Consider the following 23863-nt stretch of genomic DNA (forward strand, 5'->3'; position numbering starts at 1 on the left):
TGTACTAATGTCAGGCTGGAACAAATGTCACAAAGTCAATAATACCAAATACTCAAGAGTGTGGAACAATTCTGAACAGCAAGGAGTTAAAAGCAGCGGAAAACATCCATGAAATAATGAAGTTGTTTGTCTGTTTTTGTGGCTTTTGTGGCTTTTTGAGTCCACAAGTGCCTCCATAAATGGCTGAAGTCAGCCTCATATACCTCATAAACATACATACGTTAAGTTTTCAATCAAATAAAACTGTTAGAGCTCTTTACTGTTGACAGAATTTGTTACGTTTACGTGTCATATTAAACTAGAAAAGTTAATGAGCAGAAATAAACAAGTTTCAGCTGTAAACTGTGATGAGGTTTTGCACATTTTTGCACTTTTGTGACTTGATCAGATCAAATAAGTTACGCGGCCCCGTGCAACAAGTCGTTACCAAGCAACTTCCGAATGATGTTCATGGTCAGAGACAAACCAAACAGTTCGAAAGGCAACAGCCTCATTCATTCAACTCTAAATGTGTGTAACATTAAAAGAATTTAAAAGTAAATACAATCACTCTTGGACAGCTAAGTAAATATTTATATTTTTTTCTTTATTTATTTCTTTTTTGAAAGGATTTTATTTTGTGGTGTTGTCTCATGATGAATCTGAATGTTTAAAGATTAAAAATATTTAGTTTTTAGTATTTAGCCAAGAGGATAAAACTTAAATGAAGCAGAATAAGAAGCTGCCACAAACCTAAAAACTTCATGTCCCCATATGAGGACGCAGGGTCTCGGGAGGTTAAATTATAACAACCCATTACTCAGTTCTTGCTGCACCACAAATCTGTTACTATGGCGATTACAGCTGTTTGCCGTTGCCATTTTGCCGCAACGTTGGAAGCATGTTTGGGATATTTGTCCATTTGATCCATTTACAAACAACATTTAACTTCCTGCTTGGTGTCTTGAGATAATATTTATTCCTCCTGATGTCAACTGTTTTCTGAAGAGAACCAGTGATGCTGCTTCTACGTTCAACTTGAACACGTTCCCCTTTTTTTTCTTCCTCCAGACGTAACAGTGGTCGTTATGGGGAAGTAAACTGGTCTAGTTGGTTCCACATTCATTTCATTCTGAAGCAGGAGGATGAGTAGGACGGGTTTCATGACGAGAATGACTGAACCCACAGTGTTAGTGTTTCCAAGAAATGAACAAAGCTCTTGTGTGAGAAAACTCGACCTGAAGAAAAGACTCAAAAAGCTCCAAAAATTATAACTTAACTTTCATTCCTTGTTTTAACTCGATGCTGTGACTTAAAACGACTTATTAGTTCATTTTATATCGTCTAATAAACTCACATTTCCAAATTAAGATCAATTTAACTATTTTAAGTTTTTGTTTCTGCTTAGATTTGACGTCTAATAACAAGTTTTAAAGTTTACCTAAACTTCAGACTGATAAAACTCACATCTTGTTTGTTCAGATTTATTTTATTTAGGCTGTTTAGAGAGGAGGAAATTAAAAATGTGATCCACCAAAAACATCCATGGTAAAGTCTTCTAAAATCCACCCATTCCTTGGAAAATGACTTTTTTATTTGTACTTCTCTCATAAACGCTGTCTGCATTTGCTCGTGTGATCTTTTAGTCCATGTGAGTCGATACCAGGTCAAAATAAGTGCAGCAGAAGTTCACTGACAGTTCAACAGTTACACTTACGTTACACTTTCTATACGCAGACGTTTACGGTCTCACTTGACTTCACTGACACTTCCTCCTGCCTGTGCAGAAGTAAGATTCAAGAAGTGGAAACTTCCAGCCCCAAATATCCACTGCAAACATTTTTATCTAGATAAGCTTTTGGCTGAACAACTGTTTTTACTTCGTTTTATTTTTTATTATTTTATTGGCCCTTGGGTCTTGTTTTTTTTTTTTTAAATACTTTTTGTCCTATTCCTTAATGTTTTTTTTTAATTATTATTATTATTGATTGTTTTTCTTCTACTTATTTTTTTAATTCATTATTTGCCCTTATTTTTATTATTTTGTTCTTATTATTTGCTGTGTACTTATTTTATTGTTAGGCACTTTACTTTAACAGTGAAAGGTGCTTTATAAAAAGTCTATTATTATTATTATCATTGTTATCATTCTCATCATAACCATTATTATAGTTATTAATATCATATTAATCTCTTATCATAATATCACTATTATCTTTGACAATATTCTCGTCATTATTCTCATCATTAACATTATTACCATCATTATTAATATAATTATCAAAATGAAGTGATTCCAAACTGGATTTAATGTCACTCGCCCGTAATAAAGGAGACAGAGTCCAGCAGTTGCAGCTCTCATGTTTACACATTTCAATACAGATTAACTGGTTTCATTTGTGCACGAAACAAAGGCATAAAATACACAACGGGCAACGTTAATAACTCATCGCAGAAACATTCTACACAACATGTGTTCAAACTACTCAGAGATTCATTCTTTAAAACTGATCTCACACAACGTGTTTAATTTCAGAAAAGTGTTACAGATCTACTTCTTTCCACTGTGATGACACAAACAGACATTTATTCCCTACAGGCAGAAAAAAACCCCCCCCAAAAAAATCTATTAATGCAGTTTCTGCATGGAGATCTTTAGAAGTGCATCGTAGTGCAACGCAAACGGATCACGTGCAGACAAACGTCCAGAACGGCTGTAGGAGATTAACATTAAAATAAAAAAAAAAAAATAAAAAATAATAAACGTGTGTAGTGTTCACTGCCAAGCTGCATGCAGAGCAGGACGTCTAAAGAAGAAACACGCACAATCCGTTTCGGCTACTGAAGATTAAGCGCAAAGCCACTCGGTGGTAGAGTCTGTTTAATAGAAAACAACAAACAACAAATCAATGAGAAGCTGCACACTGAAAGTGGGAAACACACAACTCCAATGTTGTTGTTTTTTTTTAAAATGATGACTTAACCCTCTCCCACCCCCCCCCAAAAAAACAACAACAACAAAAAAAAAAAAACTAACAGACCAATTGAAGTTGATATAAATAGACATGAGGTGCATATAAATAATGTCACTGCAAGTTCCAAAAGTCTTAGTGTTACTGAGCGGCCTGAAACGTTAAAGAGGGACTAAAGCGTTGTGAGGTTTATGTGCAACAGCCAGAGCAAACCTGCAGAGAGCGCTAACCCCGGCACAGATACAGGCTGCAAATACGAGCCGTCACAACCTGAAACACGTCCAAAAATATAAAGCACAGGAGACGATAGTGTGACTTTCCTTTAGTGTCATATAAATCATTTGCCGAATATCTGCTTTTCAGATTTCTAGACGTGAGGGCTGCGTTGATTTCGGTTGAACTTGTGTCTTTCTCTCTTAGGCAGCACTAAAACCACCTCCTCACACATAAAGGGAGGACAAGGCGCTAACGTGGAAGCTAACGTGGAAGCTAACGCGCTGCAGGCCGACTCCTCCGAGCACCACATGTATAACAGCTGAAGGTTTAACGTCACGACTGTATTCATTGCAAATTTTATTGAACGTAGTGTAAACACATTAGTGTTTGATTCAGAACTTTAGTGCTTTTGATTTTAAGGCACACTGAGTGGGCGAAAGAAACTTGGAGGTGTAGCTCATGAAGCGACTGGGGATTATTTTCAGGGGCTGTTTATGCAGTTGAATTCCTTTTTATTTCCTTTGCGTCAGGTTTCGGATGAGGGGCTGTTTTTTTGGGGGCGTAAAGCATTCGTTGACGGGGTAAATGGCTTTGCTTTGTCGTGGATTTAAACGACGCGGTTACGGCCCCGGGACGCCGCTTATCTCCGGTGTTGCCGGCGGGTTGGGATCTTTGTGGAAAGGCGTCTCCTTGTAAATGAACCAGCAGTTTCCAGCCCACAGGATCAAGTTCAAAAAGCCGAACGTCTGCGGGAAGAAATGAAGAAACACAGCGAGAGATCAGGAAATGACCACAACATTCAGCTCTAGTAAAGTACATTAACTTTATATTAACTAACTTAAAATACAAGATACACACAACATTAAGGTGCTAATGAAGTTCAGATTAACTGCAACAAATACTGAAATCAGACCTGTCACCATATCAGACTTTCACCTCATGATAATATCAATGAAAACGTAAGTAATAACGACTAAATCCAGGAAATGCATCTTTAAACTTATTTATGGGAGATAAATTACACTCAAAATAACAATACAATGAAACAAAACAGGCAGATGTAAAACACACACTGCGTTCAAGAGGCACTGGATTTTTAATACAATATTGAAATTTAATTATTTTTTTAATATTTACTATACTATTTTCATCAATACCACGACGGCCCGAACTGAAATCATGTGTTTTAGGATAAATTCAGTGAATTAAATCAATAATATCAGATCTGTGATGGAGATTTTCTAAATTAATTCATTTTATTTATTTATTTTTATATAGAGTCGGCTTCACAGAGTAACAGTTCCCACACTCTGGCTGGTGTCATCAACATGAAAAGATGATCTGCAGCGCCACCATGTGCACATAGTTGACGTCAACATGAAGAGTTTGCATACGCAGGTTATATGTTCTCTGTGATTCATAAAAAAACTAACACAGTGTTTGTGTATATTTGGGAAGTGACTGTCTTGTTTTATTTCGACCACCAGATGGAACTGCTCATACAGTGTAAAATGAAAACGGCCCAAATGCCCAAAAACAGAAAATGTAGCGGCACTGAGGAGATTCTGTGAGACCCTGGCCTTTTTTTTTCTTTTTTGTTTTCTAATTATGATAGGACTTTATTGATTCCCATTGGGGAAATTGAAATTATGAAGCCATCACATCTATTAAAAACTATTTACGCAACAGCTGAAATGTCTGCACGTAGAATAAGACAACGTGTTTTCTATCAGTTCTTCTTTAAATTACCCCAATAACGTGGATTTAGTGACAAACAGCAGCATAATTCATCAGTTCAAATACATGATTACTAACATATTTATTTATTGGGACATATTGATGAACATAAACAGCCAGAGGCTAATCTCTATATGTCGTCCTTCAGCAGGTTGATGTAACATAACATAAGAGATAAATAGAAATATATACACAACAGTTTAATTAACACGGTATCAGACGTTGCTCGTTACACACCAGGAGGAAGTAGAGGAGGTAAAAGTTCTCGGTACATTAATGTAAAATACTATTGCACTATAATGTAGAGAGCTGTTGTAAATCGTGCTCAGTTCTATTTGCACAGGATTAATAAATACAGACGTTTATACACATAACTGTATGAAATCATAAATGTAGGTGTGTAAGTTACAGACACAGTTTCAGGCCTTTTTCAGGCGACACCTAAAGACTTGAGACATTTCTATGGACAAACGAGTGAATGAATCTAACAGTAAACACTTGGTAATCTCGCTTAAAGTCAAGCTGATCTAGTTCAAGTTGCGTCTCAAGTCTTTTCCTTTAAATAATTTCAAACCTCCACGGTCAAAAAAACGTCAACCACCGGTTTTTAAAGGTGAGTTGTCGCTGCTGTCAGGTTTAATTAGGCCACGTCCACACAAATCTGAATTTTAGGTGAAACTGCATAAATCTCGTTTAGGCCGAAAGGTCTGGATTTTTTTAGTGACTGTAGCCACAATGTTTTTTAAAAGACAAATACGGAGCCTGTGCAGTTTCTTTTTTCCCTGATATGAACATGATGATGTCATTGGTCAAATACATACGGTTACTTCACCACTACATCGAGCTAAAAAAGATTATAGACTGTATGTTTGTATTAGGTGGTGATTCACATGCTCCGCCTCTTCTTCTTCTTCTTCTTCTTTTTATTTTCTGTAGGAGAAACAGCACCACGCACAGATCTGGGACACGTCCTACAGCCTTTCTACAACTAGATGTGGTTTTGCAACCACGATCTAGTTGATCTAGTCGATCGAAAACTGGAGAATAGAAAATCGTGGATGGACACACAACGTTGTTTGAGAAGTGCAAAAATATTTCCAATGAATCGAATCCATCTATCAAACAACAATGAAGAAAACAGAGGCGATTGGTTGACGCGTAACCGAGACGGTTGAAGCTGATGCAGCTTTAGTGTTGCACACCTTGAACGACGCCTGACATTAAGTCTCGAACATCAGCTTGTTGTTTCAAATTGCAGAGATTCAACCTCCAAAACTAAAATAATAAACTACCTACAGCAATTGATTGAGGAGAAGGCAATTGACCGACTGCTTTACTATCGGTTGTACCGTGGGGAAGTCATGCCTTAATCGGACTATAACAGGAGAACTTAAGTGCATGTAAACACGTTACTCCGTTAATCCGATTGACACGCACAGATAATGGGATTGAATCTGAGTTTTCAATCGGATAATGCGTGTGCGCATGCTCCACCACCGCCGCTGCACTGGCGTGTGACCCCGAAACAAACACGTCCAAGAAAACCGATCGCAGAAGAAGAAGAGAAACGGAGCCGTCTGAGGGATAGCGCGAATCTTACCTACACAACGAATTAGCGCGAACATTACGTATTTATATGTATCGTATTACGTACGATTAAAAAAATTTACTAATATCCGTCTGGTTGTTGTTTGAGATGCTGGTCCACCGCATGAACGACTCTAGTTTATTATATCACGTAATACGTCAAACGGAAATCGGGCCGTATTAACGTGGTATTATCCCGCTGAAAAGATACGTATCGCCACCTAGTGTGGAGGAGGAGAACAGTTATTGGATTTTCTTGCGCTGCATGTAAACTGGGAGAAAGACTGAAGTCAGAAAGTCAAATGTTGAGCATAACTCGATTAAGCTCTGCATGTAAATGCACCGACTTATAATATCGACAAGCGTGTGGAAACCGTCCCGTCCTCACCGACCTGAAAACTCTCCGAGCTTTGCAACAAACTCAGGAACATCAAAATCATTTCCCAAAAAGGACAGCGAGAGAGGAGAACAACAAGAGGAAGAACATCTGAGAACTTTCAGGAAACACTTCATTCCTGTTTATTTCAAACCCGGTGAAACACTTGAGCAGAAGCAGGTTCATCCCTAAGACAAAACACCCAGAGAGAAACTAAGTGGTGAAGTGTGTTTTATGTTGTTCGGGTGAAACCAAACAACCCGTCCACAAACGCATGTCCCAACACAGGACAACCACAACTCAGGGGTCCACCTCCACCTGAAGGACAAAGGACACTCCTGGGTTAGACAATGTCATGTCCAATTTTAGCCAGAGAAGAAAGATTTGTTTTTGAGAGAATAGTAAAGGAAATCATCTATGTCAGACTGGAGAAACTGTCTATTGACAGAGGAGGTGGACCATCAAGTTACAACACAGTCCAAGAAGTTTCGACACCTAGAGACGGCGCCTTCGACTGTTACTGGGTCACTAGAGCGCCGTTCATGAGGGAAGGCGAGACGTAAGGATCTAGCTGTTAATGGAAAGCAGTCGTGCCAGTTTCTGGTCGTAAACAGAAACGAGTCAAGCGAGTTTCTGATGAGCTGCACCCACAGTGTTTCCTATTTGAACTTTAACGTCCCACCAGTCTCCTGCAACTGAAGAAGCTACTAGGATGAAACGTCTCAAAATTCTCCTAGGGGTCGTACCGCCATGACACTTTTAGAAGGAAGTCGACTAGTCGCTGATCACGTGACAAAGACAACATGGACGCCTCCTAGAAGGCAGGTGAGGAGTCCAGTGAGTCGTAGCAGCGAGCTAGCAGCTAGCGGTTCATCAAGTGTGTAGAAATACGTCACTGAAGATGAAGCCCATAACACTACTGAGACATGTCAGTCCTACAACAACAGAGATACGATCCAGATCCTTTCAACCACAGGAGTCAGTTAACAACTTGCCGGGTATCGGTACTTGACACCTTTTAGGTATCGACGGAAAAAAAACGAGTACTGAGTAGTATCGGAAACTGCATCTGTCAAAAACTCACTTCTATCGGTTCTTTTTGTCTCCAGATCTAGAAAAAACTGTTTCAACAATCACAGCGAGCGTTTTTCGGTTCAACGCACCAACAACGGTCGTTTGTTTGGGGGTGAAGCAGTTTTTCGTGCTGCATCTGTGGTGGATTTGACTGTTGAATGTGACGAGATGCCACCAAAACACTAAAACGCTAAAACACCTGCTCATGCTAGTAAATGCCTAAAATGCGGAAATATTAGTTCGGTTGTGTAACCGTCGTTAACTTCACATAATAAATAAATAGCTACCAGGCGAACTGTGCTCATCCTTGGTGCGTTAAAACCTTTATTGTTGAGCAAACTGTTTTCATTTTGTTGCAGGAGGCAGCTTTGTGTGTCAACGCTAACTTGCTCACTAATTTTTTTCCTAATTATCAATGATAAGATGTCGCAGACTGACTGGTCAGTGGTTAGATTCTCAGTGTTTCATGAGCTGCTTCATCATGTGGAGAATGTTGGTTCGCGGTTGTGATGTTAAAAAAATTACACAACGCAAATAATACTCTGCTGTTCAGGCTTGTGCAGTTATTCAGTATTTGTTTTCAGTAATTTTAACATTTTTTAAAATGTATTTGTGCAAAAATCGTTTGAATGGGGATTAATGGTGACATTTAAAGAACTGATTGGTTTCTATTCACATGATTAATATTGAATGAAGTAAAAAAAAAAAAAAGATTAAAGACTGTTTGTGTGGAAAAATGGGCCAAAAATCACACCTGAGCAACGCATGCGACTAGTTTCTCCAAACAGGAGGCGTCTTAAAGTATTAAATAAACACATTTTTCCCTCTGTTATTTTACATTATCTTTATTTCTGGACTTATTTGTGTTGGTTTCTTTCTATGTATGAATTACGTGGATTGTTACCAACACCTGCTGAAAACTTCATGTCAGTAGCACCTTTAGAAATATGTTTACTACGAATCATTGTGATTAGTTCAATACTTATTTTACCTGCTGTAGATACAGACTAAACATGTCTGGATAAGCTCATGTGTATAAGCTGAGTCCTGTTGTCTTCTATTAGTTGACCTTGTTGCTGTGGTTGCTTCAATTAACTTCCATAGCTTTTTTTGTGTGTGTGTGTGAGACACTGCAACATGTATTCAGGTCGAGAACATAGATTTAATTGTCGTAAAACTTTACTTTCTACTGTGTTTTTATGTGTGACGTCATCGACTAGTCGACGTCTACTTGACTTTCACCACACATTTAAAAAAAAAAAAAAAATTAAAAATCTGAAGTCGTTCAACCTCTAATAACTTCCAGATTCAAGATGATCAGTACTCGACTTCCTATGTTTAAAAATATATATAAATAAAAATAAAGGAGTAATAATAAAATGTGCTCATTGCTCACTTACAGCTAGTGTGAACATGCTACTTGTGAAAAAGCCTGTGCAAACTCTCAGTTTTGTAATTTATCATCAAAGGTTCTCCTTCAATGTGCAAACTGATTAAACAATTTCACTAAAATATCCCCAGAGAAAATTGTAAGAATATAAATTATAAGAATAAGGTCTGCAACAGCCGCACTGCGTTACCATGACTTACCACGGAGGCGTTGAGGCGACCCATGGCAGGAAACTCTCCTGCCGTACATATGTCCTTGCATAACTCCACCAGGTGGTCGGGGTTAGTCGCCCATTTTACATCGGTGAGACCTTTGCCCCAAGCTGACGAGGACACAAGCCACAGGAAGGCGAAGGCAGCAGTCACCACCAGGTCCTGGCAGAAGTAAACAGTAACCAGGTTACACGCTTCAACATTACCCGAATTCTCAAAAACTTATTTGCTATGACATTCGACGGGCCGATCTCTGGAGGAGCGGGACCTTAGACTGTATATAAATATGTGGAACTGCTCCTGTAATGTGAAGCCAAAGCAAGTAGAGCTCCCCCTGGTGTTGGACGGCAATATAGGTCATAAGCTCCACCTCCTCCATGTTAGTGGATGGGATTAATAAAATACATGACAAATATATATATATATTTTTTTCAAGGATGGTTTTGGTTAATGCAATGTCAATTTAGCCAATTTTGTAGATTTTTTTTTTTTTTTTTAATATACAGTCTATGGGCTGCACTTGCTGAAAATGTTTTTACATAAAGAAACTGGATGTTTAGAGTCGTGTACTTTTTCTGGGAAGTGGGACCATCCATTCACTAAACTAGGAGATAATTAATCAAATTTTATTTATGTAGCACCTTTCTAAACAAATGAAAGCCATTCGAAGTGCTTCACATTATGAAAAATAAAAATAAATAATAATAAAATATATATATATATATATAATAATTATATAAATATAAAAATATTAAATATATATACATATATACAAAAAGTGAAAAAAAGATATGGAGACTAATGCACACTGTAAAAAGGATAAAATAATAAAAATAAAATTCAAATAAATAAAAATATAAAATGAAAAAAATACAAAAACACTGCGAAATACAAAAATATTAAAAATAGAATTAAGTAAAAAAAAATATAGAAATACCCAAAATAAAGACAACAAAAATAATAATAATAAAAAATAAATAAAAATGGGAGAAAAATAAATGTAAAATAGAATAAAATAGCCTACGACATAAAAGCAAGAATAAAGAGATTGTTTTTTAGCCTTTAAAAGTTTAAAAGTGTCATTATTTCAGTAGAAACCTCTTGTCTTGTTAAGCTAACGTATAACGGTGTGTACTACTCACTACGATGGGGCCGCGGGTGGTCTGGCGGTACACGCTCTGGTAGCCCAGGTACAGGATCAGGGTGGCGGTGCAGTAAAGGAACCCAAACACACCGACGCACACGAAGAACTGGGCCGAGGAGGAGAAGTCGCCCTGCAGGTAGGTGTTGTTGGGCGCTGTCCCGTTACACGATGGTATCTTATAAGGATACGCTGCCAACCTGGAAGGAATTAGACAGAGAGGGCGCGTTTAACAGCTTCTACTATGGGGAGTCTTCTAATAAGTGTGATTACAGGAAATAAAGTTCCTCACCTGGTTCATTCATCTATCCAAGGAACGCAAGAAGGGAGAATTTAAGAGGAATAAGTACATTTAACAAACACTGTGCACAAAAAACTAAACAGAGTTTTCAGCTGCTATAATTACGCGTCAGCTCCGTTATAATAAACGGGTTCCCCAAAAAAACAACATCAACTTTGCTGCTTCAACAGTGTTTATTAGTGGGTATTGTCACACATATATATGCACCAGTCACTGGACTTAGATCCGACAGTAAACTATGCAACTAATGGCATCGGTAAATGTTCATTATTTATAAACACAATGTTAAAATATCCAGTTCGCAGCCAAATTTAAAATCAAACAAATAAATCCTGACTAGGGCCACATGTGTCACAGGCAGCAGAACAGCCAACTATACTAAGTAATAACATTCTGTCTGAATTATACACTCTTAAATTTCCTGGCTTGTTTCTGTAAACACATTTCTGGGTTGTTCATGCTGGGTCATATTTCTGGGTTATTTGAGGGGCTATAAACATGTTTTGTGTTTGGTCATTTACAGCTGAACACCCGGTTGGGTTAATTTGACCCAACTCCTGATTAATTAATGTTCATTCATGGTCGTTTATTGTTGAAATCCAGTTTTGTGTGGATTTGATTTTTCTGGTAGGATAAAATAAATTGAATATTTACCTACATATTTTAATAGTTTCGAACTTAAAATAATTCACAATCAATGGTTCATAAGTATGTTTAATTTTTTTAAATTTTATTCTGCGACATTTATTAACAAAGTTAACTTAGATTAAATGTTTTTTTTGATAAATTAAGCTAACGTTCTGTAGCTAACTGCGATGGGAGCCCTATTTATGTCATTATTTTTACACAAGTGTAAAAACCCCCGGACGGGGGGGGATCCAAGGTGCCTCTTGCCCCGGGGCCCCCAGAGTGTCTTGACACAGCCCTGCCCGTAAAGTGTTTTTAGTTCAAAAAGGTGGAAAAGCACATGGTAGCCTCCGACATTACATTTTAGTTCATCTTAGTCAACAAGTAGAGCACTAGTCACTTCTACAAAGTGTATTTATGAAATGAAAGTGAGCGGACATACCATAAAAGAGTCTGTACTGTGGTGAGAAGTGTAGGATACGAAATTAGTTATTGAATAACGAGGTATGGCGAAAGACTGAACGTTTGACCTGGAGAGACCGAGTGAAGTAACGTCAACAAAATGATGGCGGTGACCTACAATTACGTTGTGTTCCAAGTCAAGAAAGAGAATAACCAAATATGTGAACATCATCAGCTATACAGTGGGGGAAATAAGTATTTGATCCCCTGCTGAATTTGTAAGTTTGCCCACTTCCATAGAAATGATCAGACTCTGGTTTTTATGGTTGTTTACTGGTTATGGGTATAGACAGAATATCAGTCGAAAATGCATAAAAAACACACAATCTAAAAGTTATAAATTGTTATGTATTTTATTAAGGGAAATAAGTATTTGATCCCCAACAATTCACTTAGAATTCAGGCTCCTACAGATTGGCTGGTGCGCATGTGGCACACAGCTGTGCTCAGTCAACTAATTACCAATACTCCTGATCTTAACTCGTCATGTATATAAAGCACACCTGCTCTAAGAATCAGTTTCTTACATTCCAACTTCTACAGCACCATGGGCAAGACCAAAGAGCTGTCAAAAGATGTCAGGGACAAGATTGTAGACCTGCACAAGGCTGGTATAGGTTACAAAACCATCAGCAAAAGGCTTGGTGAGAAGGTGACAACTATTGGTGCCATTATTCGCAAGTGGAAGACCCATAAAAGGACCATCAACTGTCCTCGGTCTGGAGCTCCCCGCAAAATCTCGCCTCATGGAGTGAGGATGATGATGAGAAAGGTGAGGGAGCAGCCTAAAACAACACGGCAGGAGCTTGTTAATGATCTGGAAGCAGTTGGGACCTCCGTCACCAAGAAAACAGTTGGCAACACACTGCGCCGTTATGGATTGAACTCTTGCAGTGCCCGCAAGGTCCCCCTGCTCAAGAAGGCACATGTACAGGCCCGCCTTAAGTTTGCCAGTGAACATCTAAATGACTCAGAGAAGGCTTGGGAGAAAGTGCTGTGGTCTGACGAAACCAAAGTTGAGCTATTTGGCATTAACTCGACCCGCCGTGTTTGGAGGATGAAAAAACGTGAGTATGACCCAAAGAACACCATACCCACGGTTAAGCATGGAGGTGGAAACATCATGTTTTGGGGCTGTTTTTCAGCAAAGGGTACAGGGCAACTTCACCGCATTATGGGGCCAATGAATGCAGCCATGTACTGTAACATCTTGGACAAAAACCTTCTTTCCTCAGCAAGAACACTGAAGATGCCTCGTGGGCTGGTTTTCCAACATGACAATGACCCAAAACATACTGCCAGGACAACAAAGGAGTGGCTCAAGAAGAAGCATATTAAGGTCATGGAGTGGCCTAGTCAGTCTCCAGACCTTAACCCGATCGAAAACCTGTGGAGGGAGCTGAAGCTCCGAGTTTCCAAGAGGCAGCCAAGAAACTTGAAGGATTTAGAGACTGTCTGTAAAGATGAATGGGCCAAAATCCCTCCTGCGCTGTGTGCAAACCTGGTGACCAACTACAAGAAACGTCTCATCGCTGTGCTTGCCAACAAAGGTTTCTCTACAAAGTACTGACTTGTGTTGTGCTTGGGGATCAAATACTTATTTCCCTTAATAAAATACATAACAATTTATAACTTTTAGATTGTGTGTTTTTTATGCATTTTCTACTGATATTCTGTCTATACCCATAACCAGTAAACAACCATAAAAACCAGAGTCTGATCATTTCTATGGAAGTGGGCAAACTTACAAATTCAGCAGGGGATCAAATACTTATTTCCCCCACTGTATCTGCCCTACAGCCTGTATGTTGTCATCTATTGTTTTGGGATGCTGTATTTGTTTTAGCTTTGAGCTAATGGCTAACGGCTAGTTTATAATCATGAATGACTTTTTCCTTAGATATGATAATGGAAAATTTACTATTAAGCTGATTAATGTGAAATGTCCTTTAAATAATAAAACAAATCTAATGAAAGTGAAACACCTGACAGTTTTTAGTAGCAGTATTAACAAAGCAGCCACGTATGACTGGGACAGTACCTGAACGGGTAGGCAAACTCAGGACTGACATCCTTAGTGTCGGTTTCTGAGCATTTGGCGGTGAAGTGGGTCGTCCCAGTGTAACCTCCTGTGGTGGCGAACGCAAAGATGGTGAAGACCTGTTGGGAATAATGGAGAAAAGGTGGAAAAGTAGGAATTAGTTTGAGTGAATTCCAACCTTGTTATGCAGCTGTAATTCTGGCAGGAGGAAACAGTAAGGTAATAATTACTGAATATAATATTAAACAGTGACTATAACCCACCCATCACACAGGGACTCTACCTCACCTGCTTTCTTAGCATGAAAACAAAGACACTAGGACTCTTTATTTACTATATTTTCAGAGAAACGATTTTTCTGAACAACTTCCCTCCTTTAAAATTGTTGCCTGCAGCTGTCACATCCTTTTTTCCCCACACAGGAAACTCCCTCCCTCTCAGAGCACTAAAAGCAAACATGGCAAATATTTAACATGAGGCCGACAGAGCGAGCCACCGAGGTCTCCTAGTCAGTCAAAAGTCATATTATTCAAACGAGGCCAGATAAATGGGTTGAGCCGTTGCACGGTGGGATTAGTCAAACACATTCTGTGTTAACAGCCTCCCATAAAAAGAGGTGTTGTGTGGCATCAACATTAGATTTAATGGATACTATATCACTTTTACTGAAGAATTACTATTGCAATCTTATGGCGCCTGTTAAAGGACAGTCTTCATGTCCCAACAATGTATCCTACAAACTTCATGACGTCCCAGTGCAGAAATGAATGTCCCCAATGTTCAGGTATAAAAATATACTTTCAGAAGCATTTGATGGAGCTTATGTCCTTCAGTGAAAACCAATGACTGTTCATACTACGGACAAACCCATCGTGACGTCACCCATTGGATTCTGAACCTGGAAAATGAAGCCTAAAGTGGGCGGAGCCATGTTGAGCTTTACTCCGCCCACAAACGGATACTCAAAATATGGACATGAGAGTTTTGTCGTACGTAGAGACCCGCCCACCCAACTCTCCGCTACCTGTTAGCTCAGGCTACCACCTGTCACTCACAGTGCTAACGCTCTAAATTATGTGCAATTTTAAACCTTAACAAAAAAATAAACGAATGAATGAAAACAATTCATCCCCAGTACAGTTGTCATGAATAATAAAATCAACTATTGAGACCAAAATCATGTTTTTGTACCAGGCTGTGAACATGTTTAATAACGCTGTAAAGTTGGGCTTTTTAACATGGGGGTCTATGGGGATTAGTTCCCTCTTGGAGCCTCTAGTGGCCACTCGATGAACTGCAGTTTTTTTTTGTTCTTTGTATCATTGTTTAATTTCCTGATTTTGCGACTGCCCCCATTTCATGCCTTTAAATATTATTTTGATGAATGACTAACATACGCTCCAAGATTAGGAACCTTTTCCCGCACGTTAGATGGATGATAACACAGAAAATCTGTTTATATGTCGATTAATCCAACAATTATTTACTGTCAACTCAGGCTGCCTGGTAATAATGGTTCATAATGTTACGATATGCGCATGAGACACTGTATCACACTGGAAATATGGTGCAACTGCGTCACTGGAAGGTGTGGTGAAGATGGAAAAGTCCGAAAATGAAGCCATGGAAGAACTTGTGCCAAAAAAAGATGTTGTGTCGGTTGTTTGGGTTTTTTTAAGTTTTAAAAAACAAAAAAAACAACAACATTTTTTTCAAATATGTCTTGGAATATCAAGAATGCATCAAGTTAAACCTGTTTTACTTCTAGTTTGGGATTATTCTACAATATTTACTCATCATCACAGTGAAATAGTCCATCCTTAGTTAATCTACAGCATTAAATCCTCTCTCAACCAGTAAAAAATGATGATTAGGCGTTAAAAATTCAGAATTTAGAAAAATACTAGTAATAGTAATGTAGTTGACGTCATGCAGTGGTTGTGGCCGACATGTCAGAGACCGGATTTGTCAGCAAAAAATTCCAAAACACTGACATTTTGAGGAGGAGTAGAAATGAATGAATCAAGACAACGATGATGATGATGAAATTGGTCCATTAGAGCATTTTTTGAGATAAGTGAAAAACTAAAACCATGAGTTCAATCACTGTCTTTACAAGCCTAAAGAAAATAACTAAATAAATAAATAAAGAGAAACTGATTCTCTAAGCGTTGGTGAACTCTGAATGGGTGTTTTTTAATCCTGAAGAAAATGGCTTTTTCATCCCACGTAAGAGAACCTGTCAGCATAAACGTTCTTCCCATGGACGGAAAAACAAGCGGATATCTTCAACTATGCTGACAAAGAAACCCCAGCAGGAAAAGTGGAAAGCAGAGGAGTACAAAGACCATTTCCTTTCACATCCGCCGTGCAGCGACTGACCAGAAAACTGTGATGAAACAACAGCCAGAACGCACAACACATGACAGCGTTGACACACTTACACCGACAGTCAAGTGAGGCTGAAAAATATTTGCTATGGGTCCTGGACTCGGCTCAAACCTGAACAAACAAGGCAGGACTCAGCTTGTGATAAACACTCAGGCCTCGCTGGCAAAGACAGGAAATAATTAAATTAAAATATTGTCTAAAAGTCACACACTGTCTGTGAAAATGTGTTTAACTGTTGTTTGGATACGCCAGTCTACTGTTTGCGTAAATGTATCCCTAAAATATGAGTTTTCTTACACAATCTGAAAGGTTATTTGGTTTAAGATAGTGAATGACCTAAACAGGAAAAAAATGCAGCTAAAAACCAGAGAAAAGGAGCGTTTCTTTTTGGAGATCAGCAAAATTAAACAAACAAGAAAAAAAACTTGAACATGGTTTTCTTTGGCGTTGTGTCGAGTATTTCTCCTTAAAATGTTGATTGTAAATGCGAAACTAGATGTAGAACGGCTCTGAACATGGCGCTGTTTCTGCTCGACACCTCAGCCAAAAATAAAAAAAGAAGGAGGAAGAAGAAGAGGAGGCGTCGCATGCACATCAACCTTACACGCTGTATACAAATATACAGTCTGGATTAAGGACTGTAATCATTTTTATCAACAATGAAACAACAATGTGTGTAAATATCCTCCTGAGACCCTGCGTCCTCGTATGGGGACGTTAAGTTTTAGGTTTGTGGCAGATTATTCTGCTTCATTTAGACGTGAAATCGAGTTGCAACGGGTCAAAACATCAATTCAAGGTACAAAACAACATGTTTTACAGTTTACACTTGTTTGTTTATGCTTTTTAACTTCCCTAGTTTTATATGACGTGCAAGTTAAACAGATTATTAATAGTAACGAGCTACAATGTCGCTAATTAGCAAGGCCTCATTTGAGGACATTGGGACTTCATTGTTTGCGATCATGTTTTTGCGCAGCATTGAAATAATTTTATACTATTTGATGCACAATAAAATCATTTGTGTCCACATATGACTACTTCTCATTCAAAGATCAGTTTTTATACTTATTCTTTAACACTTTGGGTCTCAGGAGGTTAAATATATATATACATACATATATACATACACATATATATATATATTGGACATAACCACCTGACAAGGGTCAATTTACCCAAAAATTGGATTTGTGTTAACGTGGCCTTAGTGTTTTAGGGCTGACTACTTGATCTGTGGCTGACTCTCTGTAATGTTTTCTTATTTAAAGTCCTGATCTACATAAACAGAGAAGGAAAAGTTTTGCTCATAAACACTTCACTAGATGTGTAAATACTACATTTTACGTATGGACTCAGTCCTCCTCAGTGTGTCCCAAGTGTTTGGTTGTGTGTGTTTGTGTTGCTTAGTGTCTGGTGGCGTCTTGGCTCAGTGTTGGTTAATATTCTGTTTTTGATTATGTTTTCATGTGGTTCTCAGTGTTGGTGATGTTTCTGTTTTTGATTATGTTTTCATGTGGTTCTCAGTGTTGTGTCCTGTTCACTTCCCTGAATAAAATTAAAAAAAAAAACGGACAAATGAGGAACAGCAGTTATTTTCATTGTAACACTGCCTCTATTGTGTTCTCTATAATATTCGTACTGAGGTGCATTTGTCACACATGCTCTTAACATCTGTTTAATAAAAAACACAAACATATGGGGTGTTTTTTTGTTTTCATGTGTCTGTGACAGTCGTGTTGCAGGAAGGTTCATTAGTAGTTACAAGAAAAGGCAAAACAACACATAGAAAGAGTGTGTTACCACTCACCACACACACACACTTCCCCCCCCTCCCACCATTTATCCAGTGAAAGCATGTGATTCTAGCTTCCGTACTTTATCTCGAGAATAATGTCCTTTGTTTACTTCCATCCACATCGAACCAGAGCACATTCCTAAATCTTCAGGAGCCGTCTCGGCCCCGAAAGCAGCAGCAGCAGCAGCAGAAACCAGAACCTGGAGCGAAACAGGCTGCGCTGGTGCAGCGTAAACAGCACGAGCCCAACAACACAAACGCACACGGCGATAAGCAGGGCCCGTATTTTGGCACGCACGCGAGGATCGCTGAGGATTTTCAAGAATGGGTTTCATCTTTCAGGTGTCTGTCGACCTCCACAACATTTCTCAGCTTTCATCCCGGCCCTGTTAGACACACCCAGGTCAATCCGACAGCACCCCAAATAAACTCCCCAGGGCAGAGTCCAGCGTCTCCGCCTCGTCTCCGACAGACCGACAAGTTACCAGGGTTTCTGCAGGTTTGAACGAGCAGAATTTAAGACCTTTTAAGACTTTTGGGTTAAATTTAAGACCTGCACGAATAGGAAAAATAAAGAAATCGCAGTATGCAGGGGTCATACTGCAAGTGAAGCTGAAACAAATGGACATAAGGATTTAAGACTTAATGTAATTCTGCAAAATGTGCATTGACTTTTTTAAGGCCTTAAATTGTGATGATCAAATTTTATTCTTTAAGATTTCTTAAGACTTGGCGGCGGGAAACCCTGATTACTCCCTAACCTTTCCTGATCAGGGAGCGGCAGGACACTCCCTAACTTTCCTGATACTGTTAATCACGTGATTCTGATGCAAGCATTCAAAAAAGATTTACCACAAGGACTGATAAAGACTAGATGTAATGCAACGATAACTCAAAAGTAGATCCTGTAGAACAAGTGGAATGGATTTTATAACGAAGCAGTTATTATGAAGATAATTATTTAAACAGTTAATTATTTAAACTCATATTCTGGCCACTTCATATTGAATTTGTTCATTTAACTACTAATTTAATTACTTATTTATAAAAAATAAAATAAAACACCACCAAATGATTTAGGAGGGGGCTTAAGAATATTTTAAGGAGGCTTCACCCCCCCCCTAAATAGGCCTAACGACTGACCACTGATCCCTGGCTCAGAAAAGCTACCGTTACTGGCCAATGTCCATGTTTACAGGCCGGGACGTTCACACCAGACTCGACAGCTGCTCTGAGCAGCAGGTACGATTATTTGTAACTGGGGGGGAAAAAATAAGGTAAAATTGTGAATGAACTGTTAAAATTAGTAGTTCGGGTTCAGCATCATTTGCTGCGTTTCTATTAAACCCTAGGAATTAGCAAAACCTAAAAATCACAATAAAAAAAAATATTAATGGAAACGGAGACAGAAGGACTTGAAGACGTTGTCAGACCTTGTACTTTTACTTTTATGTCAAGTTAACAAATTCCCAAAACATAACCCAGTATGCATCTCCGAATCCTCTCATAGACTGTATAAAAAAATAAAATAAAAAAAATGGACGACATGTCTCCACTTCCTCCCATTGGCCAAATTTTCCCGAGGATGCGAGCAAACTTCCTCGCACTTTCGTTTAATAAATACTACACTCTGCTCTAACTCGGCCATTTAATTACTTATTAATTAATACTTATTTTTTTATGTTTTTCCAACTTTCACAGTTATACAGGACCATTTTGTGAAGCGGTTGGCAACTTGTAGTCATCATGATGTCACATCCTGTTTCCATAGCGTCAAATAACTAATTAAAACTAAAAATAACCAAAAAAATGGACACGTGAGCGCGAATAAACATTATATTAACCATCTAAAATGACTGAAATCATCCTTGAAAACACAAATTATTTGACGTGTACTTTAGTGTTTTATTTTGCCAACATGGAGGTGGTGGAGTGAATACTGCAGCGAGCCACCAGGGGGAGCTCTACTTACTTTGGTTTCACTTTTGAAGATAATCTATGGTTCCTGTATGTGAACTGCAGCTTTTTGTTGTCTGGCTGTTTATCAGGAATTCAGCCAGTTTGACCTGCTCTTCAGCAGCATGGCGACAAGTAACGCTCTGTTCCTTTCAACAATATATCTACACAACGTATACCAACAAGCCACAGGTATGTCGGCGATATTCTTACACCAGTGAACTCCCTCTAATCAGAAGATACTCAGAGAACGTTGCACTGTTGCCGCCATCCGGATTTACAGGATTTTAGCGCGTTTTCTGGCAAGTGAGCTCTACAAAGTCAGACACGTACCAGCTCTTACTTGCCAGCTCTTAATCCAATAATCTATAGTTGGCACAAGAAAAATTATAAGTTAATACTGCATCAAATACTTCTTCTCACACAAAATGATTTTTTCAGTTTCCTTATACAAGACATCAAGCAGCAAACAGAGCGGAAAGTAAAACGTATAAGGGAAAAAAAAGTGTATTTATGCAGGTGAGGTCACGACACCGACGTGTTATAGCAGAAAGAAAAACAGGTGCGGTTTTTTAAAACATGGCTACTATTCTACAGATCCCAATATTGCGTGCAGGCCTGTGTTAGTTAGACATAACAGAGCTGAGTCATCAGCGAACGTGACCTACAATTGTGCTTTTCCAGTCCAAGCGCAAACGTTTCCCTAGATAAACTTCCATGTGTATATGTGCACAGAGCCATAAAGGAGTCGGACCCACCAGAAATATGAGCACACCGGTTGTAAACTAACACAGCAGATTGCTAAACATATCAGTGGGAGAAGGTAAAACTAAATTATGAATTGATTATCAACTACTAGACGGACTCTAGGTTAAACTCTGACTTTCTGTTCAGCTCCTGGGAGTGGAGCAGCAGATAATGGCTGGTGTATACATTAATTACCAACAGGACATGGCTGCTACACAAGCCCACGCCTTAGGACCACACAGCACTGCCTGCAGTGAAGGAGCCGTTAGCTGTTAGAAGCATGGAGCGCTGCTGCGAGTATTAGCAACAACGTCGAAGGAGTTGTTTTGGAACGAGATTCTTTAGCATTCGATCTATTCGTGTGACTCATTATGAGGTCAATCGCATGGACTCTCACAGTAGTGATATTTAAAGTATGTTCCACTGAGTAGAAGCAAATACGTCCACGCTATCTGATTCTCAGCAGCTGGCATTCCTCACAACAGCCACATTACAACTAGCTTCCAGGACCACCGACACAGATTTCTGGGTTCAGTGGAGTCTTCCTGCCAGAATAACCTACAAAACAGGCCTCGTATTCTGGCTTCCACTGCAGAAGCCTTAATTTTATTGACCTGTAAGATTAGTTCAGACGGCTATGCAGTGGAATCCATAACTTAGTGACGCAAATTTAGTCTGGTAACAACTCTCAGGTTAGGTTTTATTATGGATATGGTGTTTGAGCAGAAAGAGGGTTTAAGGCTCTTTTAGAGTACTGCAGGAACTAGACTCCAGAAACACTGAAGTAAGTTAAAGACCCCAACGCCGATAATCGAAGTCCACCTCCCCGAGATATGTAACTACAAGCAGTGGCTGCGACTGGTCCACTTGGTAGTAGCGTGTTTCCACTATAGTATTTCCAGCTGCTTCTGCATCTCTGCAACGTTTGAATTGATTGTTTTGGATCAAAACAGATGGAAGACACGGAGGAAAGGTTAGCCAACGAGATTCGGAGATAATAACATTTGTACAACTTCGCTAAAAGTCTGTCAAAAATTGCTGAAAGTGAACCGTGAAACAAAAATGAACCAGGCTGGCAACAAAGACACAGCGCCGACTAGTGTTTGGGCGGCGTTGACTGAAGTGGTACAAGTGTGTGCTACGATGTCTAGATCCCGCAGTACATAGCCCATAGCCTCAGAAGCACAAACTGCAGTTAGGTTAGTCAACCTTTCCGATTCCTTATTAATCCAAAACAAAACAATGCGATAATTGTGGAGATGGAAAAGGAGACGACAATACTACAGTGTAAATAGCCACCACCGAGTGGACCAATCACAGCTCTTGCTCTGCATCGCTGGGCATAGTTACGTTTCTTTTTAGGTGCACGTGGGGTCTGGTAGGGGTCTGCGTTAACGCCGGAGCCTCAGCGTCAACTTAACGCATAAGTATAAACCGCCTATCATGGTTGGCCTGGTTAACATTTGCTTAAGCAAATCAGAAAAAAAGTAAGTGCAAGTCAAATTCAACCAACAAGACGCAGATGTACACGTGGTGTGGTACGAACTTTTATCGCCCTTTTTCCACTTACCCACTCCAGTACACGAATAAACCCAAGAGGTTCCTTCAGTGGTCCCAGGTCCAGAGAAAATCCAGACACCATTCTCTGTGGATTTCAAAGAGCAAGCAAGAAGTGAGCCAGGTGTAAATATGGGTTCACATCCAAACTACCTGCTTGTCACCTTTACGCTCACTGGCCCTGCCCTTGTTCGTTAGCCACATGCTAACGCTAACTCGTGTCAAGATTCCCATTAAGATGACTCGCCTTACCTGAACAGTGTCCATTTGGGGTTTGTGTGGAGACGAGCTAAAGGCGTGTTGCTCGTTGCTCGGCCTGCTAATTTCGCTGCTAATGCTGCACGTTTAGCCGTGAAGCTAATTTGAAGTCACTCCGTTTGTATTCGCTGATAAGACCACTGTCAACTCTCCAGAATTACTCCCATTCCCTTCCTTCCAGTGGCGGACGGATCGACTCACGTGTCGATAATATCGATACCAGCGTCGGTATCGATATTGCTCAATTCCAGTGTAATGGGGTCGATACTTAAGTTTCAGTTTCTTGCATGTCCTCAGCAGCTTCACTAAAGACGCGACCTGGCTCTTTGCAATTTGAAATAAGCGCAATGAAGGGAGAGCTTTAGCTTCATAATTGTAGTTTTTTGTTTTCATTTGTTTTCAAGTGATAATTTTGTGTTGTTTTATTAACAAAAACTATTATTGTGATCATAACGTATTTTCTACTTAGATAAGATAACTTTATTGATCCCCATTGGGGAAATTCAAATGTTACAGCAGCACAACATTGACCAGAAAGAAATTAAAGAATTAAAGAAATTAAATAGGACAATAACATTAAACAGGCAACAAGCAACAAAAAAGTACAGTGCACAAAGTGACAGCAGTTGTAAATAAAGTGACAGTGTAAGTGTGCTACATATGGGCTCAGTGAGGTTAGAGCTGTGTGCTGTTCACACTGTTGTTGTGCAGTCTGATGGCAGTGGGCACACTTTACTTATAAACTTTGCCCAAAGTCTGTGTTGGATTTTTACTAATTAATAACGCAAAAGGCAAATCACAATAATATTTAAATGTCATGAAAATGACTATTAGATTACTAATGAGATTAGATTATGATACATCCACCTTAATTATTTGATTTAAACACACACACACACGCACACGTATATCGATATTGGTATCGGCGACACTGCCGTTTGGTATCGGATCGATACCAAATCCATTTAATGACCTGCATTATTACAAAACGTGTAATGAACACCAGATCTGTTCTAGGTCTCATTCTTAAGTTATGTCCAC

General features: G+C 39.1%; 1 protein-coding gene across 1 annotated transcript; it reads right to left on the minus strand.

Moving 5' to 3' along the window:
* Positions 1–2320: 2320 nt before the first annotated feature.
* On the minus strand, positions 2321–23010 carry sypl2a (synaptophysin-like 2a). The gene is made up of 6 exons (XM_047583629.1): positions 22817–23010; positions 22578–22652; positions 14116–14234; positions 10686–10884; positions 9532–9705; positions 2321–3913 (listed from the first exon to the last, which is right to left on the minus strand). Exons 1-6 carry the CDS (start codon positions 22829–22831, stop codon positions 3788–3790), a joined length of 708 nt encoding a protein of 235 aa, XP_047439585.1. The 5' UTR covers positions 22832–23010; the 3' UTR covers positions 2321–3787.
* Between the last annotated feature and the right edge of the window lie 853 nt (positions 23011–23863).

Source organism: Mugil cephalus, chromosome 4, assembly GCF_022458985.1.
Source record: "Mugil cephalus isolate CIBA_MC_2020 chromosome 4, CIBA_Mcephalus_1.1, whole genome shotgun sequence".
NCBI lineage: Eukaryota > Metazoa > Chordata > Actinopteri > Mugiliformes > Mugilidae > Mugil > Mugil cephalus.